General features: G+C 38.9%; 1 protein-coding gene across 1 annotated transcript in view; it reads right to left on the bottom strand.

Moving 5' to 3' along the window:
- Positions 1-13071, bottom strand: part of LOC104530314 (tyrosine-protein kinase Lyn) — a gene marked incomplete at its 5' end in the record, with an annotated part of 18844 nt that extends 5773 nt beyond the window's left edge. The window contains 4 exons of the mRNA XM_010174860.1: positions 70-201; positions 1953-2106; positions 11878-11954; positions 12889-13071. Coding sequence (XP_010173162.1) covers positions 70-201; positions 1953-2106; positions 11878-11954; positions 12889-13071 — 546 coding nt within the window. The remainder of the gene's footprint in view (positions 1-69; positions 202-1952; positions 2107-11877; positions 11955-12888) is intronic.
- Positions 13072-14064: the final 993 nt, after the last annotated feature.

The following is a 14064-nucleotide window of genomic DNA, read 5'->3' as shown; positions in this document are numbered from 1 at the left end:
TGGGTATTTTCTTTGGTTTTTAACACCAAAGTATAAATACAGAATAATGGTATAAACACATGCCCATACCTGGATAAGGAATCTTTCCATATGTAACGATTTCATACAGGAGAATCCCAAATGACCACACATCAGACTTAATAGTGAAAGATCCATAGTTAATTGCCTCTGGTGCTGTCCATTTAATGGGGAATTTTGCACCTAAAAGAACGTACAGTCTCAGTCAATCAAAGGCAAATTTTAACGCTTGATATCAAGTCACTAAAAGGTCTTAAGCAACTTGCCTATGATACCTCTAGACTGGCAAATTACCAGCAAGTCCTTCTGTCCAAGAGTTACCAGCAGATATGTGCTGCAAAGATGTGCCACGCTGCATGTCCTGTGTCAGAGTGTAAATAAGATGCCAAAAGTTGCAGAGCACCTTTTGACTCTTTGGTATGGTGAATTTCTGCTAAAATTACAGTCACCATTTTCCCTTCTGCCCAGTGACCAGGCAACAGTCTTACAACTCCCATCATCTGGAACTTCACAAGATTTTAACTAACATCTATTTCAAAGAAAGCCAGTTTAGCTTCAACGTGTACTTTAACGCATTTCCCATTCAGCCATAGATGCAAAAGCAGTAGCAAGTCATATCTTATAAAGTTGTATCTTAAAATACTGTCTTTAATGTCTAAATAACTGAATCCAGAAAATCCCATATAAAAGCAAACTCCTTCCAGTTAAATAAGAAAAGTTCAAGCAGCTTTTACATTAGCTCTCAGAGAAGTAATAGAAGCAGATTCTCTCTATGTGCTTTTTAGCCTGCTCTATCATTCTGGCACAAAACACCAGGTAAGCTAGGAAACTTTTCTGAATGGCACAAAATACATCAAAGGAACTCAGCATAAAGAATTTATAACCTGAAAGGTTCATTTAATCAATATACAATGTCCAGAACTAGCTAAAAACCACAGATATGCATTTTGTACCTCTGGAAACTGCTTAATCAGATCCTTCCCTCTGATCTATTGAATTACTGTTACTCAGTGACTGCTAAATAGCTCATCTGCCTTTAATCTCAACTGTAGCGCATTGTTCTCTTTCTTCCTCATACTTTAGTTCCTCCCCTCCAGTCCTACATTACCAGTTTCCATCCAGACTATGTGAAAATATGAGGTAGTGTCTTTAAAATGAGATGGAGGAAGCCAGCCAGCAAACCTGCTCAGAAAAGTTACCCTAAAGCAATCTGTGCATGGAAGCATAAATAAAAACTTTTCTCTACAACAAATTGACTAGGCACTTTTTGAAAGGATCCTTGACAACATTATCAAAACACACCTGGCAAAACCCAGACAAATATCTGTAACTATGATTTCCCCTCGTGCCCTGACCCTGCTGCGATGTTCCCTCCCATCCGTGTGCCGAACAGGGACGTGGCCCAGCCTTCCAGGGTCCCTACACATAGCAGCAATGCTGCTGAACACACAAATCGATGCTGCAGCTCCTAAAGCAGCTTCAAAAGATAACCAGTTCTGCTGAAGGTTTACTTGTTACCAGCAACTACACCTGCTAGTGTAGGGCTCCTTCCTTTCCCTAAGTGAAAGGAGGTGTGTATGGCACTTAAGGATGTGAAGAGAAAATAAGATCATATTTTCTTGACATTTAATTCAGTGGGATGGAAGCTGTGGCTGTGCCATTGACTTGTTCAATTTAGAAAAAAAATGTGTGCAGTTAAGTACTCTCAATTTTCTTTGTTCTTCAAATTTATTTAAAATAAACTTTTCAAAAAGCCTGGGGAACACAGAAAGGTTATTTGTTTCCTTATTCCTATTAAAAGTTGTTGGCATTAGAACGCTTCCTCTAGGAAGTTGTTACGGCATTTTCTGTCCTTGGTGACCATATTATTGTTAGATACAGCCTCACTGCCTCCCAGAGGCTGAAGTTTTAAAGGCAAAAATAAAAATACATACCTTCCCTTGCTGTATATTCATTGTCTTCAATGACTCTTGCTAGTCCAAAATCAGCAATTTTGCACATGAGTAAGTCCGAAACCAGAACATTTGCTGCTCTCAAATCTCGATGGATATAATTTTTTCTTTCTATGTATGCCATCCCTTCTGCAATCTATAACAAAAGAAACAACTATTTTGATATTTCAACACCACACAACACCATCAGCAGGTCTGAGCTCTCTATTCTTTCAATGTCTCAGCAAAGCTGCATCCATTTATTCATTACCAGTATCTTTGGAGCAATTTTTAGACGTAAGCAAGGAAAGGGTGATCGCCATGGAAAACTTATGTGTAGATCCAGTCCCGCAAAACTATATTTACAGTAGCAGCTTCAAAATTATTGTTTGGGTGACTAAGAGCTGACAGGATTAGAGATATGTATTAGAGACATTTCCTGAAACAAAATCTTAATTAAAATGTTCCTGAGATTTCTCCTAAAATATTCTCCTTCCCAAATTATTAACCAGTTATTTTCCAAATACTAAGAAAATGGAAGGAATTAATAAGTTAAACAAGATACAGATGTTCTTTTAAGGACTGATGAAGCAACAGTGCAGACAGAGCTAAAAAAAAAAAAACCAAACCAAAACAACAACAATTTTCTATTTACCCAGTATAGGCCTGGGCAATCAGGAAACAATTACTAAGACAGGGCAAAGAATTTTATCTTTGTTTTCTTCTACAGCAACATGTACCTGTTCACACATGAGGAGTGTCTGGCAACTGCCAGCTCTCAGATACTATCATAAGTAAATTTAATTTGTATTTCAGCAGCCCAAATTAATTTCCAAACTGAATTAAAGATGATTTATGTCCTCAAAGTATGCACTGAGGATTATTTTTTTCAGTATTTGCCCACACTAACTTTTTCTTATTTCCCCTGAAGAAAAACATTTCACTTTTCAGAAAAAAAGTAACTGAAATAATAGTTTCTAAACTCAGAGCAATAAAACTGATGTGTAGATTGTTTTCTCTCCAAAAGTTTAAGAGGAGCTAGGAGAAAAGAAAAATAAACCCAGTGCTTTTGAGCTGTCAATTTTTCTCTCCCCCATGAGACTCTGGTGATGGGTCATTCCCAGGCAAGGCCTGTGGTCCAACCTGTGCCACAGGTACCTCTCCAGGATGCCTCCGGGTGGGTGACATACAGCTCATTCTCAGCCACACAGTTTGGGGAATGCACAAGCTCTCAGATTTGCTGATGAAGCAGCAGTGAAGCAGTGAGGGTCCTTCTCCAGTGCCAGTCCCCTGCACACTCATACCCGGGCTCTTTCTACCTCAGGAGAAGACAAGCGCAGGGATCTCTTCTCAGCACCCAAGGTGCTCATTTCAGCCGTGCAGTAATGCAGGCAGGAGCACCCGACCAAATTTTAAGAAAACATTAACGTAACTTCTGCTTATCCATTTTTAAAAAGTCCCCGAGGGGTACTGTGAAGGCACACACTGCCACCACTTACAACACAAAACCACATGGTCTTTGTTCCTCTTTTTTGGTTTAGGCAATGGAAAAATAGAGCCACTTGCCCTCCCACCTCCTTCCACTGCAAACCTCTTCTTACAAACTGGTATATTCTTCAGAGCAGAACGTTACATTGCCCTTGTACAACACAAGGGGGTTCTGACACTAAACCAAAGAGAAACTCCGATGATGAAGTGTATGAATAACACCTGCATTTCACATTTTCTAGAAATAAGTAAGACATTTTATAATGAAGGAAGCAGCTACCAGCAAATGATTGCCACAGAGTCCTACTAGAGACTTACAGACAAAACAGAAGAGTAGTATTTGATTGGAGCCCACTCTGCCTCTTGTCTCCCCATGTGATTACCTGGGTTTGAGGAGGAAGGCAAGATGAATGGGAAGGTTTTGCTGTAAGATCAATGCTGAGATTGGACTGGACAGCTTGGTAGATACGACAAAGATGCAGACAGGTCCACCAATGTGACCAAAAATACATCATCCATCATGAAGGAATCAACTTTCCTACTACTTTCCCGCACAGATTTAACATTTGGGTGAACTGCTGGCTGGGGAATGAAGAACCACTTCACAAATGAGACGTTTGTGACAGCAATATTTCGTTTTCAAGCCCAACCAAACAAAGCCATTGGAAAGACCATTTTATTTCCTCTTATTTGTGCCAGACTCACTAAAGTCATCATCTGATTAGTCAGAAATGAAGAATGTGACACCAAATGATCCATTATGTTTTCAGCAAATAAAAATTACATTTCCGTGAAATTCCAGGACAATGGTTTTGACTGCATTAAATCAGGGAAGTTCAAAGAAGCCATGTATGTGCAAGCACTTGGGCATGCAAAAAAATCCCAAGTAGGAAAAGAATAATGGGCAAGGAATTTTGAATGGGAGAGGGAGGGGAAGCACTGAATTCATACATCTGGTCATGTTAAACCTTTGCTTGTGGGAAAAGAAAAAAAAAAAAAAAGATTTTTTTTAATGAAAGGAATGAGTGCCAGAGCCCATGTGATAACTCTTTATGATAATTGTTGGGTTCTCATTGCCAAATGATACGTTAAATGCAGAGAAGTTCATGGGAACAAAAGAAAATTAAAGCCCTTTTCCCCCTCTTTTAATAATCATTGGTAGCTGTCAAGACTGTTCGACTACATGTACAGTAGTACATGTAACTAGTACTCAGGAGCAGGACAGAAAAGCTAATTTGGGCGTCTGGAATATTCTTTGTGGCCTTTAAGAGAGGATTCTGCCCACACAACTGTTACGACCAAGAAGTGAGCAGTTTCCCATTCACCTTTAACGAATTATTGACACGCTTCTAGAAATACCTAAGTTAAATCCCTTTACAAACAATCAACCAACAAATCTCCAAATACTAAGAACTGTGCACCCTGGGTAAAAGGGGCAGAAAAGCCTTCTCCTGGAAGAAATAATTCACTCCACAAGACAACCTCTCTACTGTAAAGGTTCAGCTAAAAGTCATGCAATAAAAGAACGACTGGGAGCCACAGTTCTGCAGACAGTCCTGTTACTCATTTGGGGTATAATTTCAGCTGGCAGTGCTCCTTCCTCCCTGTTTCTGCTCTTTCTACCTGTAAAACAAGGTAATGACTTAACTTTCCAGAACATTCGTGGGTCATTTCACAAATAGGTATAAAGCTCTTTCAAAATCCTGAAAGAAAATGGTAACAAAAACACGGAGCAAACAGTGTTAGTCTGAAAACACATGTTCCCTACTTTCTGACCCATTTTTTGTAGCTTCTGAAGGTGTTTGGGGAAAGCAGGAAAAGCAGCAGAGGACTTTGAAGTAGGATGGGGAGAACCTAATAACTCAATGTTTTAGGAGAGGACACTCTACTGTCACAGAAAAGATACATCTTCTGAAAAGCAAAAGCATTTGGTCACAACTCAGACTTCCCTGGTGAAACATCACAGCTAAACAGCATGTGGAGGGATGGGCACTTCCAAGCTTCTTTTTGGAGAAAGGAGAAGGTGAAGCACCTTTTTTTTTTTTCTTTTTTTTTTTTTTCTTGTTTCTTTTGGGGTTTTTTGCTATAAAAACAGAGAAGAACTGTATCCCTTCATAGCTCCATTTTTCAACTCAAGGACTTTTTCAGCTTCCATTCCCAGGTCTGTGATCCTCTTTTGCAAGAGCTATTTCAAACGTGTTTTACACGTAGGTTGCGATGCTGTTTCTTCATGCAGAGAGGGGGTTATGGCAACATGTTTAATGGATTCCACGTGTGCATTTCTAGGCTGTATGTAAAAATGTGGAATACTAAAGAGGCTAGATGGGTTTGTTTAGGGTCAGCCTGATAGGATGCTTTTACATCATGCTGAGAAATTATTATATCTTGTTGAGAAGGAAAACTAAGTGACAGGAATCATGAAACAAAGTGGAACGGAAATGAAAGGGAATGAAAGAACGGCCAAATATTAAGACTTTTTTTTTTTTTTTTCAGGAAAGCAAATTTTAAACAACCTGGAGGGCCAACAGGTACAACCTCGTAGGAAAAAAGTCTCAGAAACAACTTAATCATAAAAAAACCCCAGCAATTACAAGTGCAAAGGCAAATCACACTTATTGTAAAGATAGTGTCTGATGAGAAAAATCTAGCTAAGTTTTACATGGTCAGAAACACCCAAAAATGATAAAGCCAAATAAACAAAGTATAAAATATACCCAAATATGACAAAAATTGGAAAAGGTCATGCACAAGAAGTATAGTATAATATAGTAAGTATAAGCAGGGGTGCATTAGCAACAGGACAAGAACAAGGAAAATATTCACATTAAATGAAAGATTAAATGATAGAGAAGACCACGTGTAAATCGTACAGAGAAGTTTTTAAATGCCTGCTTTTGCTTCAGTCTCCACTGAAAAGGCCAAGGATGCATGCATCGTTAATGACAAAGAGCTATGAATATAGGATGGAAAAGGGAAAGAACTGGGTTATGACAGTTTTCATGGATAGACACCTGAAAACTGTCAGTAAATCCAAACTCGCACATCCTCACTCTTGCAAAGCAGGCAAGGAAAATGGGAAAAAACGATAAGTGAAGAATCAGTATTCAAAGGTGAGCCTGGGTTTTATTTGGTTACAAATGAAGTCAACTCTGGGAAAAAAACAAAAGGGTGTGACCTACAATTTCCCAAATATTGTGAAAAACTGAGATATGCTGCCTTTGATGGTCCAGCTGTGAACAGGACGTCCCGGCTCCATCCCTCCTCCTTTGCTTGGCAGGTCGGGGACAGTGGCCTCAGAGCTACTCTCAGTTGCCCACCAGCTCAGCCCGGGGCTTGGCGGGATGCTCCTGCCAAAGCAGGTAAAACAGCCCAAAAACCAGACTGGAAATGAGTGCAAAGTGTTACCATGGGAGGGAGCATCCTACTGGTGAAGCTTAAGCAGAGGAAATAATGAAGCATATCCTGAAGGTCACACTGCCTTAAATTGGGTAATTCTCAGTTCCTAGGGAATAGTCTCACTAAAAACAGTCTACAGTTTTGAAAGGTTTGAAGCAAACAGACGTTATTGATCTGGACAAGATTGTCTTTGGTCTGGATTAACCAAAATCAGGTTCCTTTCAATAATGTTGAGACACAATTAAATAAAACACACTTCTTGATCACAGAGTTTTCAAAAAGAGAATTCATTGCCACGTGACAAGAGGGTGTAGACTCTTTACATCCGGCAACTGAAAACTGTTGAGAAAAAGTCGCGTTTTAATCTTCAAGTGATATATAAGTGTAATACCAATTTTCAGTTTGCAGCAGTGTTCATCCTAAAGGTGAAGTCAGGAATGGCTGCAAAAACATATTCCTCTTGCTCCAGTCAAGCAGCTATGTAGTCAAAGCAGACCCACAGGGAGTAAAAGGATTATTAAAGTAACATATATAATTATGCACTGGAACATTAGAGGGTATCATTAAAAATTAAAGAAAGCTGAAAAGGAATATGGTGAGACTGCAGTGGAAATCTCCCAAGGCCAAATAAGAGTTAAAATTAATTCTGACATAGGACGTTCCCACCTCCTCTTAAAAAAGAAGGGAGAGAGGGATTAAAACACCGCATCAAAAGTCTCTAGTAATTTTATTCTAAGTTTATTTTAATTTTAATTTGTAGCCTTAGAAAGCAGAAAGAAGATGATAAGAGCGATAAGAGTTGCCAATGAAGTCTTAAATCATAGAAGAATTAATGAAAGTATCAGTGCTGCACGGGAAAGAAGAAAGACTGGTTTTGTGACAAGACTCTGACCAGTTTGAAAGGTATGACGTGTGTTCAGTAACAACCAGTACCATTTTCCTAACCACAGCCACCATGCTGTGTGTGCTACACGGTAGATAACAGATTTGCGTAAGAAGCAGGAAGAGTTTACACATGCAAAAGGTTCACTGAATTTGCGGCATGTTTTCAGCAGCTCTTATCAAACAGAAGCAAGTACTGTTTTGAGAACTGTGAAACGAAGAACCGGGAGCTCCTCAGCTAAATTAACTCTGGGGCAAGACAAAAAACAACCAGTAAAATCCAGAATTTGGCAGTCACTGTAGTGCTGAAGGAGCTAGGCTGTTGCCTGTAGATGACCTAGGAGAATATGTGCAACCTTCCATGCTAACTGTCTTGGCCATGGAAGATGCCACGGCTCTGCTCTGTACTAAAGTAGGTAGTATCTGCTTGAAGATACATTTGCAAAACTCAGATTCCTTAAAACACACTCCTTTCAGAGGCTTCTAGCATTCATTTCTAGTGGCCAAAATCATCTTTGCCAAGGCATAGCTAACACCAGATTTCCCCAGCCCTATCCATATGCACTAATTAAAATACAAAAGACAAACCTCAGCTCTTTCAGAGGGCAGATTGCTTTAGAAACTGAGCTGAACCACCTTCCTAGCAAGCACTTTCTTGACATGTTTTTCACAAGCCTGATTTCATAAATTGTGATTGTTAGTTGTAATTGTTTTACTGGGCTAGCCCTTGGCTAGCATCCAACACAGCCGTTCACCCACTTCCCCCCACCCCCAGGGGATAGGGGAGAAGATTGGGGGCAAGTATTAGGAGGCTTGTTGATTGAGAAAAGAACAGTTTAAGAATAGAAATAAAAGAAAACTTAAAAAAACCTCAACTAAACAACTCTATTAAAATAGTAGTGATAAGCAGCATCACTACATGATAGCAGTAATAAGATATGCAAATGAGGGGTAACCCAGTGCAACTGCTCACCACCCACTGATAAGCCCTGCCTGTTCCCGGATAACGATCCTGGAGAAGCAACAACCCTGAACTGAAACCGCGATCCCGGAAGAGTGAGAGCCAGAGAGAAAACCCCTGCAAATCCACCCCCACTTTCCAGTCATCCCCGGATAATATACTAAACATGATGGGATATGATATGGAGTATTTCATTGGCACATCCAAATGCCAGTTTTGGGCTTTGCTATTCACTGCGCTTCTCCCTCCCAGTCCCAATGTGGCTGCGAACAGCCAAACCTGGTGGCCTTGAGCTCCAGCAGCAACTAATAACATTAGTACTTTTATCAATGATGTTCTCAAAGCAAGTCTGAACTGAAACCAAAACACAGCTCTTCTAACTACTGAGAAGAAAATTAACTCTATCCTAGCCAAACCAGGACAATCCAATGGGTCAAGTTCTTTCAGCAATTTTTGTTGCAACAGATGTCTTGTGTGCACACATGGGGATGCGAGCCAGCCAGCTGTATAGCGTGATTGGGAGCAGGCCACACTCATCCAACATTGCAGATGCACAAGGGGAAAAAGAAGCCAGTCCTCAGCTACCATTTGTTGCATTTTCAGTCTTTCTGAGAAATTGGGATAGCCTGTTAAACTGCCTTTCCAGAATGGTGTGATTAGACAGTCATGAAAAGCTCAAGTGTGTGTCCACCAAGGCAAAAAAATATGCCTGATCTTACTTAAGTCGTTCACCATGAGCTTCCTTCCATGTTTTTTTGGGTTTTTTTTAACCTCTTCTGAAACATAGCTCTCCAAATTTCTTTCCCCTTAGGCTGTACAGAAAGGTTGACATTACTGCTGTAAGAATAAATTAGTGTTCCATTTGTACAAACCAGAGTCATACCAAAAATGCTAGACAGATTTTATGTTCTCCTTTATATACAGCCCAAGTTCTGGAAAAGTGTGATCCACAGTTCTGCAGTAAAACTACCATTACCTTAGCAGCAGGCCAACAGAGTTTGAAAATATTTTTGTCTGTCTTATGCCCTAAGGACTCATCAATTAATATTCAGACTGTTAGAGTTTGAGAAGACCAGTGGAACATCTGTGTTGGTCAGAGGGAAATCTCTGGACTGTAAACCACGCGCACCCTGCAAGTCTATTCCACACAGTCCTGTTACTACCCAGTGGCATTAAGGTCTCTTTACAAACGTGCCCAAAAATCCTACAAAATTTTTCCATAAGAAAAATCCCAGTATCTCTGTTCCAAAGTTCTGTTTGGACTGCAACTAGAAATCCTGAGAGAGGTCTCCCTGAACATCCCTTGAGGATCACTCTTCAACCCAACATATGGCTTGCTCTCAGGAATTTCTGATGATAGTCTACATCTTAGGTGAAGAGAGGGACTACTCATATTGCCTGTGCTGCACAAGGTTCTGGCTCTGAGAGGCTGCTGTCAGATCGGGGTGACAAGCGATGTCCATTTCAAGTGACTCAACCTTCAAAGCTTTGTAAATGATACTCCCTGACCGCTGTCATCTTGGAAGTGATTAATCCAAGTTGTATGCAGTTATAATTGCTCTCTAGCTCGTTAAGCTTTCTAAGCCTTACATTTCTGAAAATGCACCATTCATTTAAGATGAACACAACATCCTTAACTCCAATAAAAAAGTATGCTATAACACCACATGTGCTTTCCTCTCCACATCCTGCGTCTCCTTTCATATCACTGCTCATAGATGTTCATTTCTCCTTTGAATTTTACACAGTATTTTCAAAGCTATATTGTTTTTCCTGCCCACTGTTGTCTCTCCAGACCATGACCTGGGATTCAGCAGGTTTTCCACACCTATAAATCTTTTGCCCCACTAAATATTCAAGGACAAGTTACCCAAAGATTTCAGAAAACTTAGAAAGCCTATTGCTATACTGAACCAACAATTATAGAAAAAACAGCCCCTGCCTTGGATCTATGCTAAATAAAAATCTATATTTGATATATTGAAGATCTATATAACAATATATGATATATAATATACCATAGAATAGAATAGTTCCAGTTAGAAAGGACCTCCAACAATCATCTAGTCCAACTGCCTGACCACTTCAGGCCACTTTAACCAAAAGCCAAAGCATGCTATGAAGGGCATTGTCCAAATACTTCCTAAACAGTGACAGGCTTGGGGCATTGGCCACCTCTCCAGAAAGCGGGTTCCAGTGTTTGACCACTCTCTCGGTAAAGAAATGCTTCCTAATATCTAGTCTGATATTTATTTATATAGCAATAGTTATATAAAACAGTTATTTAATATTATCATAGGGAATTTTTTGTATAAATCACTAATGTTTTATTATATCTTTTTAAAGCTTTCTTGTCTTTCTTCAAGAATTGTAAAAAGTTAGTTTAATAGTGTACACCAGTCTGCAAACTCTAACACATATTGAAAACCCCAAAAGGTTGGTGAGACAATAACATATCAGAAATGCCTTCGTTACCTATCAGTAACATGAATTACAACTTGCAAAAGCACCATTTTTACTCTATTTTCTATATGACTCCCTGGACATTTAATGCTGGTAAATGTCTGAGGTGAAAACACTGGGCTCCAGGCACCTTTGATCCAGGCTTTGACACACAAATCACCCTGGGGTCTCTCTCTACAGATTTAATTTATGACATAACTTACATATTTTGAAACAATCATATCAGTTCATAAATCAGATACTAGTACCTGAAACATAATTTGATTAGATTTCATTTATTTAACAGCAATTTACATAAGAATTTGAAACCAACAATAGTCCCTTGAGGTTAAGAGAAGTTTGATCTATTGACCTAACTTAAGAAGTAAAAATGACAAATTTATTAACACTGAAGGAGTCTCATAAGCACAAACTTACAAACTTGCACTTATACTTTCAACTAACAGTTGCTTGACTTGAAAGCAGCCTTTCCCCAAAGGAAAGCAGTTGCATACCACTGCCATCTAAGCAGGGTACCAGCAGTATCCAAGAGTTAAGCCTAACTTCATGTATTCCCTTTGAAAACTCTTTTATCTACTCTCTCCTTTCAAGTAACTTTATTTACTCAGACCAAAACTTATTTGAAAACTAAATTCTTTTTTATTGAAAAAAACCTTAGGATAAGGTTGTGCAGCGTGAGTTTCAGACTCAGAAAGAAATAAACCCCCCTTAATTTTAAGCACATTTCTTAAAATTTACCTGAGCAGAGAAATCAATTAGCTTTGGAAGCAACAATTTACTTCCTTCATCACTCTTCAGAAAATCCAGCAAACTTCCTGTTACAACAGAGAAAGATTAAGTCAGTGCAGCTAATTACCAAAATAAAGGTCACACCAAGTCCCCAATTTTCTGGATCACAAAATTTTTGCAGTGAAATGTTTGGAATGTATTTTCAAACTGACTACAGGAAGGCAGTCTTTTTACGTGATCTAACAACAGTAACATCCAAGTCCGCATGCCAGGCATTCAAGTTTTTCCATTTTCTTGAGTGTAGAAAACTCCCATCAGACCATACCTTAGTTCAGTGGTGTTGAGTTTGATGAGTACCCTAGCCTACAGACCATCAGGAAAGCTGTCTAGGAGAATCACACGTATCAATCCTTTCCAAGTCATAAAGAATAAGTGGTTCAACACTCGTTTATCGAGTTATCAACAGAACGGCTTGAAAACAGAACAAACCAAGAAAAACTACCACCGAAGACAACCTGAGAGGGAAACCTCACTTATTTTGTGTAGTGATCCTTTAACAAAGGTTGTCCTTTTCTAGTAGTGCAGCCATCCTTGCAAGACCACTCATCACTCACCTTATTATATATGTATTTATGAAATCAAGGGCCACATAAGGCAATTTCTAAGGTTTGTTTTAATTGCCCTGCTATGACAACAGATACAAAAGTTAGGTAGGGAGCTCAGAGGAACCAGAGCTATTTTGGGGATTATGCTCTGCATCTGAAACAATTAAAAATGCTACATTTAAGAAAACTGTAAAAATAGTTTATTTCACAAATGCAGCAATGAATCATTAAATTAAAGCCTCACTCATCCTCTAGGTTAGGTGCTCCTTCACTTTCTAACAGAGGATTCAAAAGAATAAAGCTAAAATCCCAACTTTTCATTTTTTATTCCTTCCTTTTTAAAGAAAGAGGACTAATTTAGGAGAAGCAGAAGAGTTTACTAAAACACTGCTTGCAGTTCCACTGTTGTTCTCACCTTTAGCCATGAATTCTGTTATAATATAAATAGGTTCTTCTTTGGTCACCACAGCATAAAGCCTAACAAGCTTATCATGCTGAAGTGTTTTCATGAGGTTGGCTTCCTCCAGGAAGGCTTGAACAGACATCGTTCCAGGCTTCAGAGTCTTCACAGCCACTTTCGTACTATTATGATAGTAACCTAAAAGGGGGGAATACAGTCAGTGCACTTGAGGTCACTTGGTGCCGCACAGCGTCCCAACTAGAAGGAATTTGTAAAGCAGGTGAGGCTGGATTCCAGTAACAGCTAAGAGCCTGAGAGCAAGTGCCAGATGTAGCACAAATATTTATGCTAGAATTCCTTTTTATTTTGCAACTGATACAACATTGCAATGAAAAATAATCCATTCCCCACTTTTAGAAATCAGTTATCTCAAAAAAAAGTATAGCAAACAAATTATCACACCAAGTTTTCATTTACAAGTAGCCCATAAAATATTCAGTCAAGAGATGTTTTAATAAACGCCTACATAAACTGTCTCAGAATCTAATAGAACCATGGATTGCTTGCAAGATTCTGGAGTATCTTTAAATACCATGATTATAACCACTTAATGCATGCCAGTCTCATGCTTATAATCCTTTCTGTAACAATCAGTGCTCAAAACAGAGCATTACAGGAAAGTGCAATCAAATGAGGATTCTCGTGACCAATAAAGATACACTGCCAGGACTGCAATCCTCCAGCATTCAGAGCAAGATTTAAAATGTGATAACTTCTTATCACATAGTCCATACCAAGAGTGAAAGAGACTGTGGCTGTTCAATTTCTCTGTTTATCAAACCTTCTAATGTAATATTATAATTGTATAAAAAGCAACTATCAATAAAGAGAAAAGCAGTTAATTATTTTCTGCTTTAATGTTTTCCAAACATAAAATAAATGTTAAGATAGTATTAAAAAATAGAGTAGCAAGCACTGATCCTAAAGTTTGTCTCCTGAAGTAATTTAATTTGAAAAACAAAAGAAATAAAAGAAAAAAGAGAGACAGAGAGAGAAATAGAGAGGCATATAAATGCAACTCTTGTCCCCCACCATACCCATGTCAACATTGCAAAAATATTTCTCAGAGGAGGCAAAACTTTCATGACTCAATGAAATAGCTTGTGATAGTTTCACTGGGCTAGCCCTTGG

This window comes from Antrostomus carolinensis, unplaced genomic scaffold, assembly GCF_000700745.2.
Source record: "Antrostomus carolinensis isolate BGI_N321 unplaced genomic scaffold, ASM70074v2 scaffold12539, whole genome shotgun sequence".
Lineage (NCBI taxonomy): Eukaryota > Metazoa > Chordata > Aves > Caprimulgiformes > Caprimulgidae > Antrostomus > Antrostomus carolinensis.
Note: the sequence above shows the minus strand (reverse complement) of the source record. Positions and strands in the feature narration are given on the sequence as shown.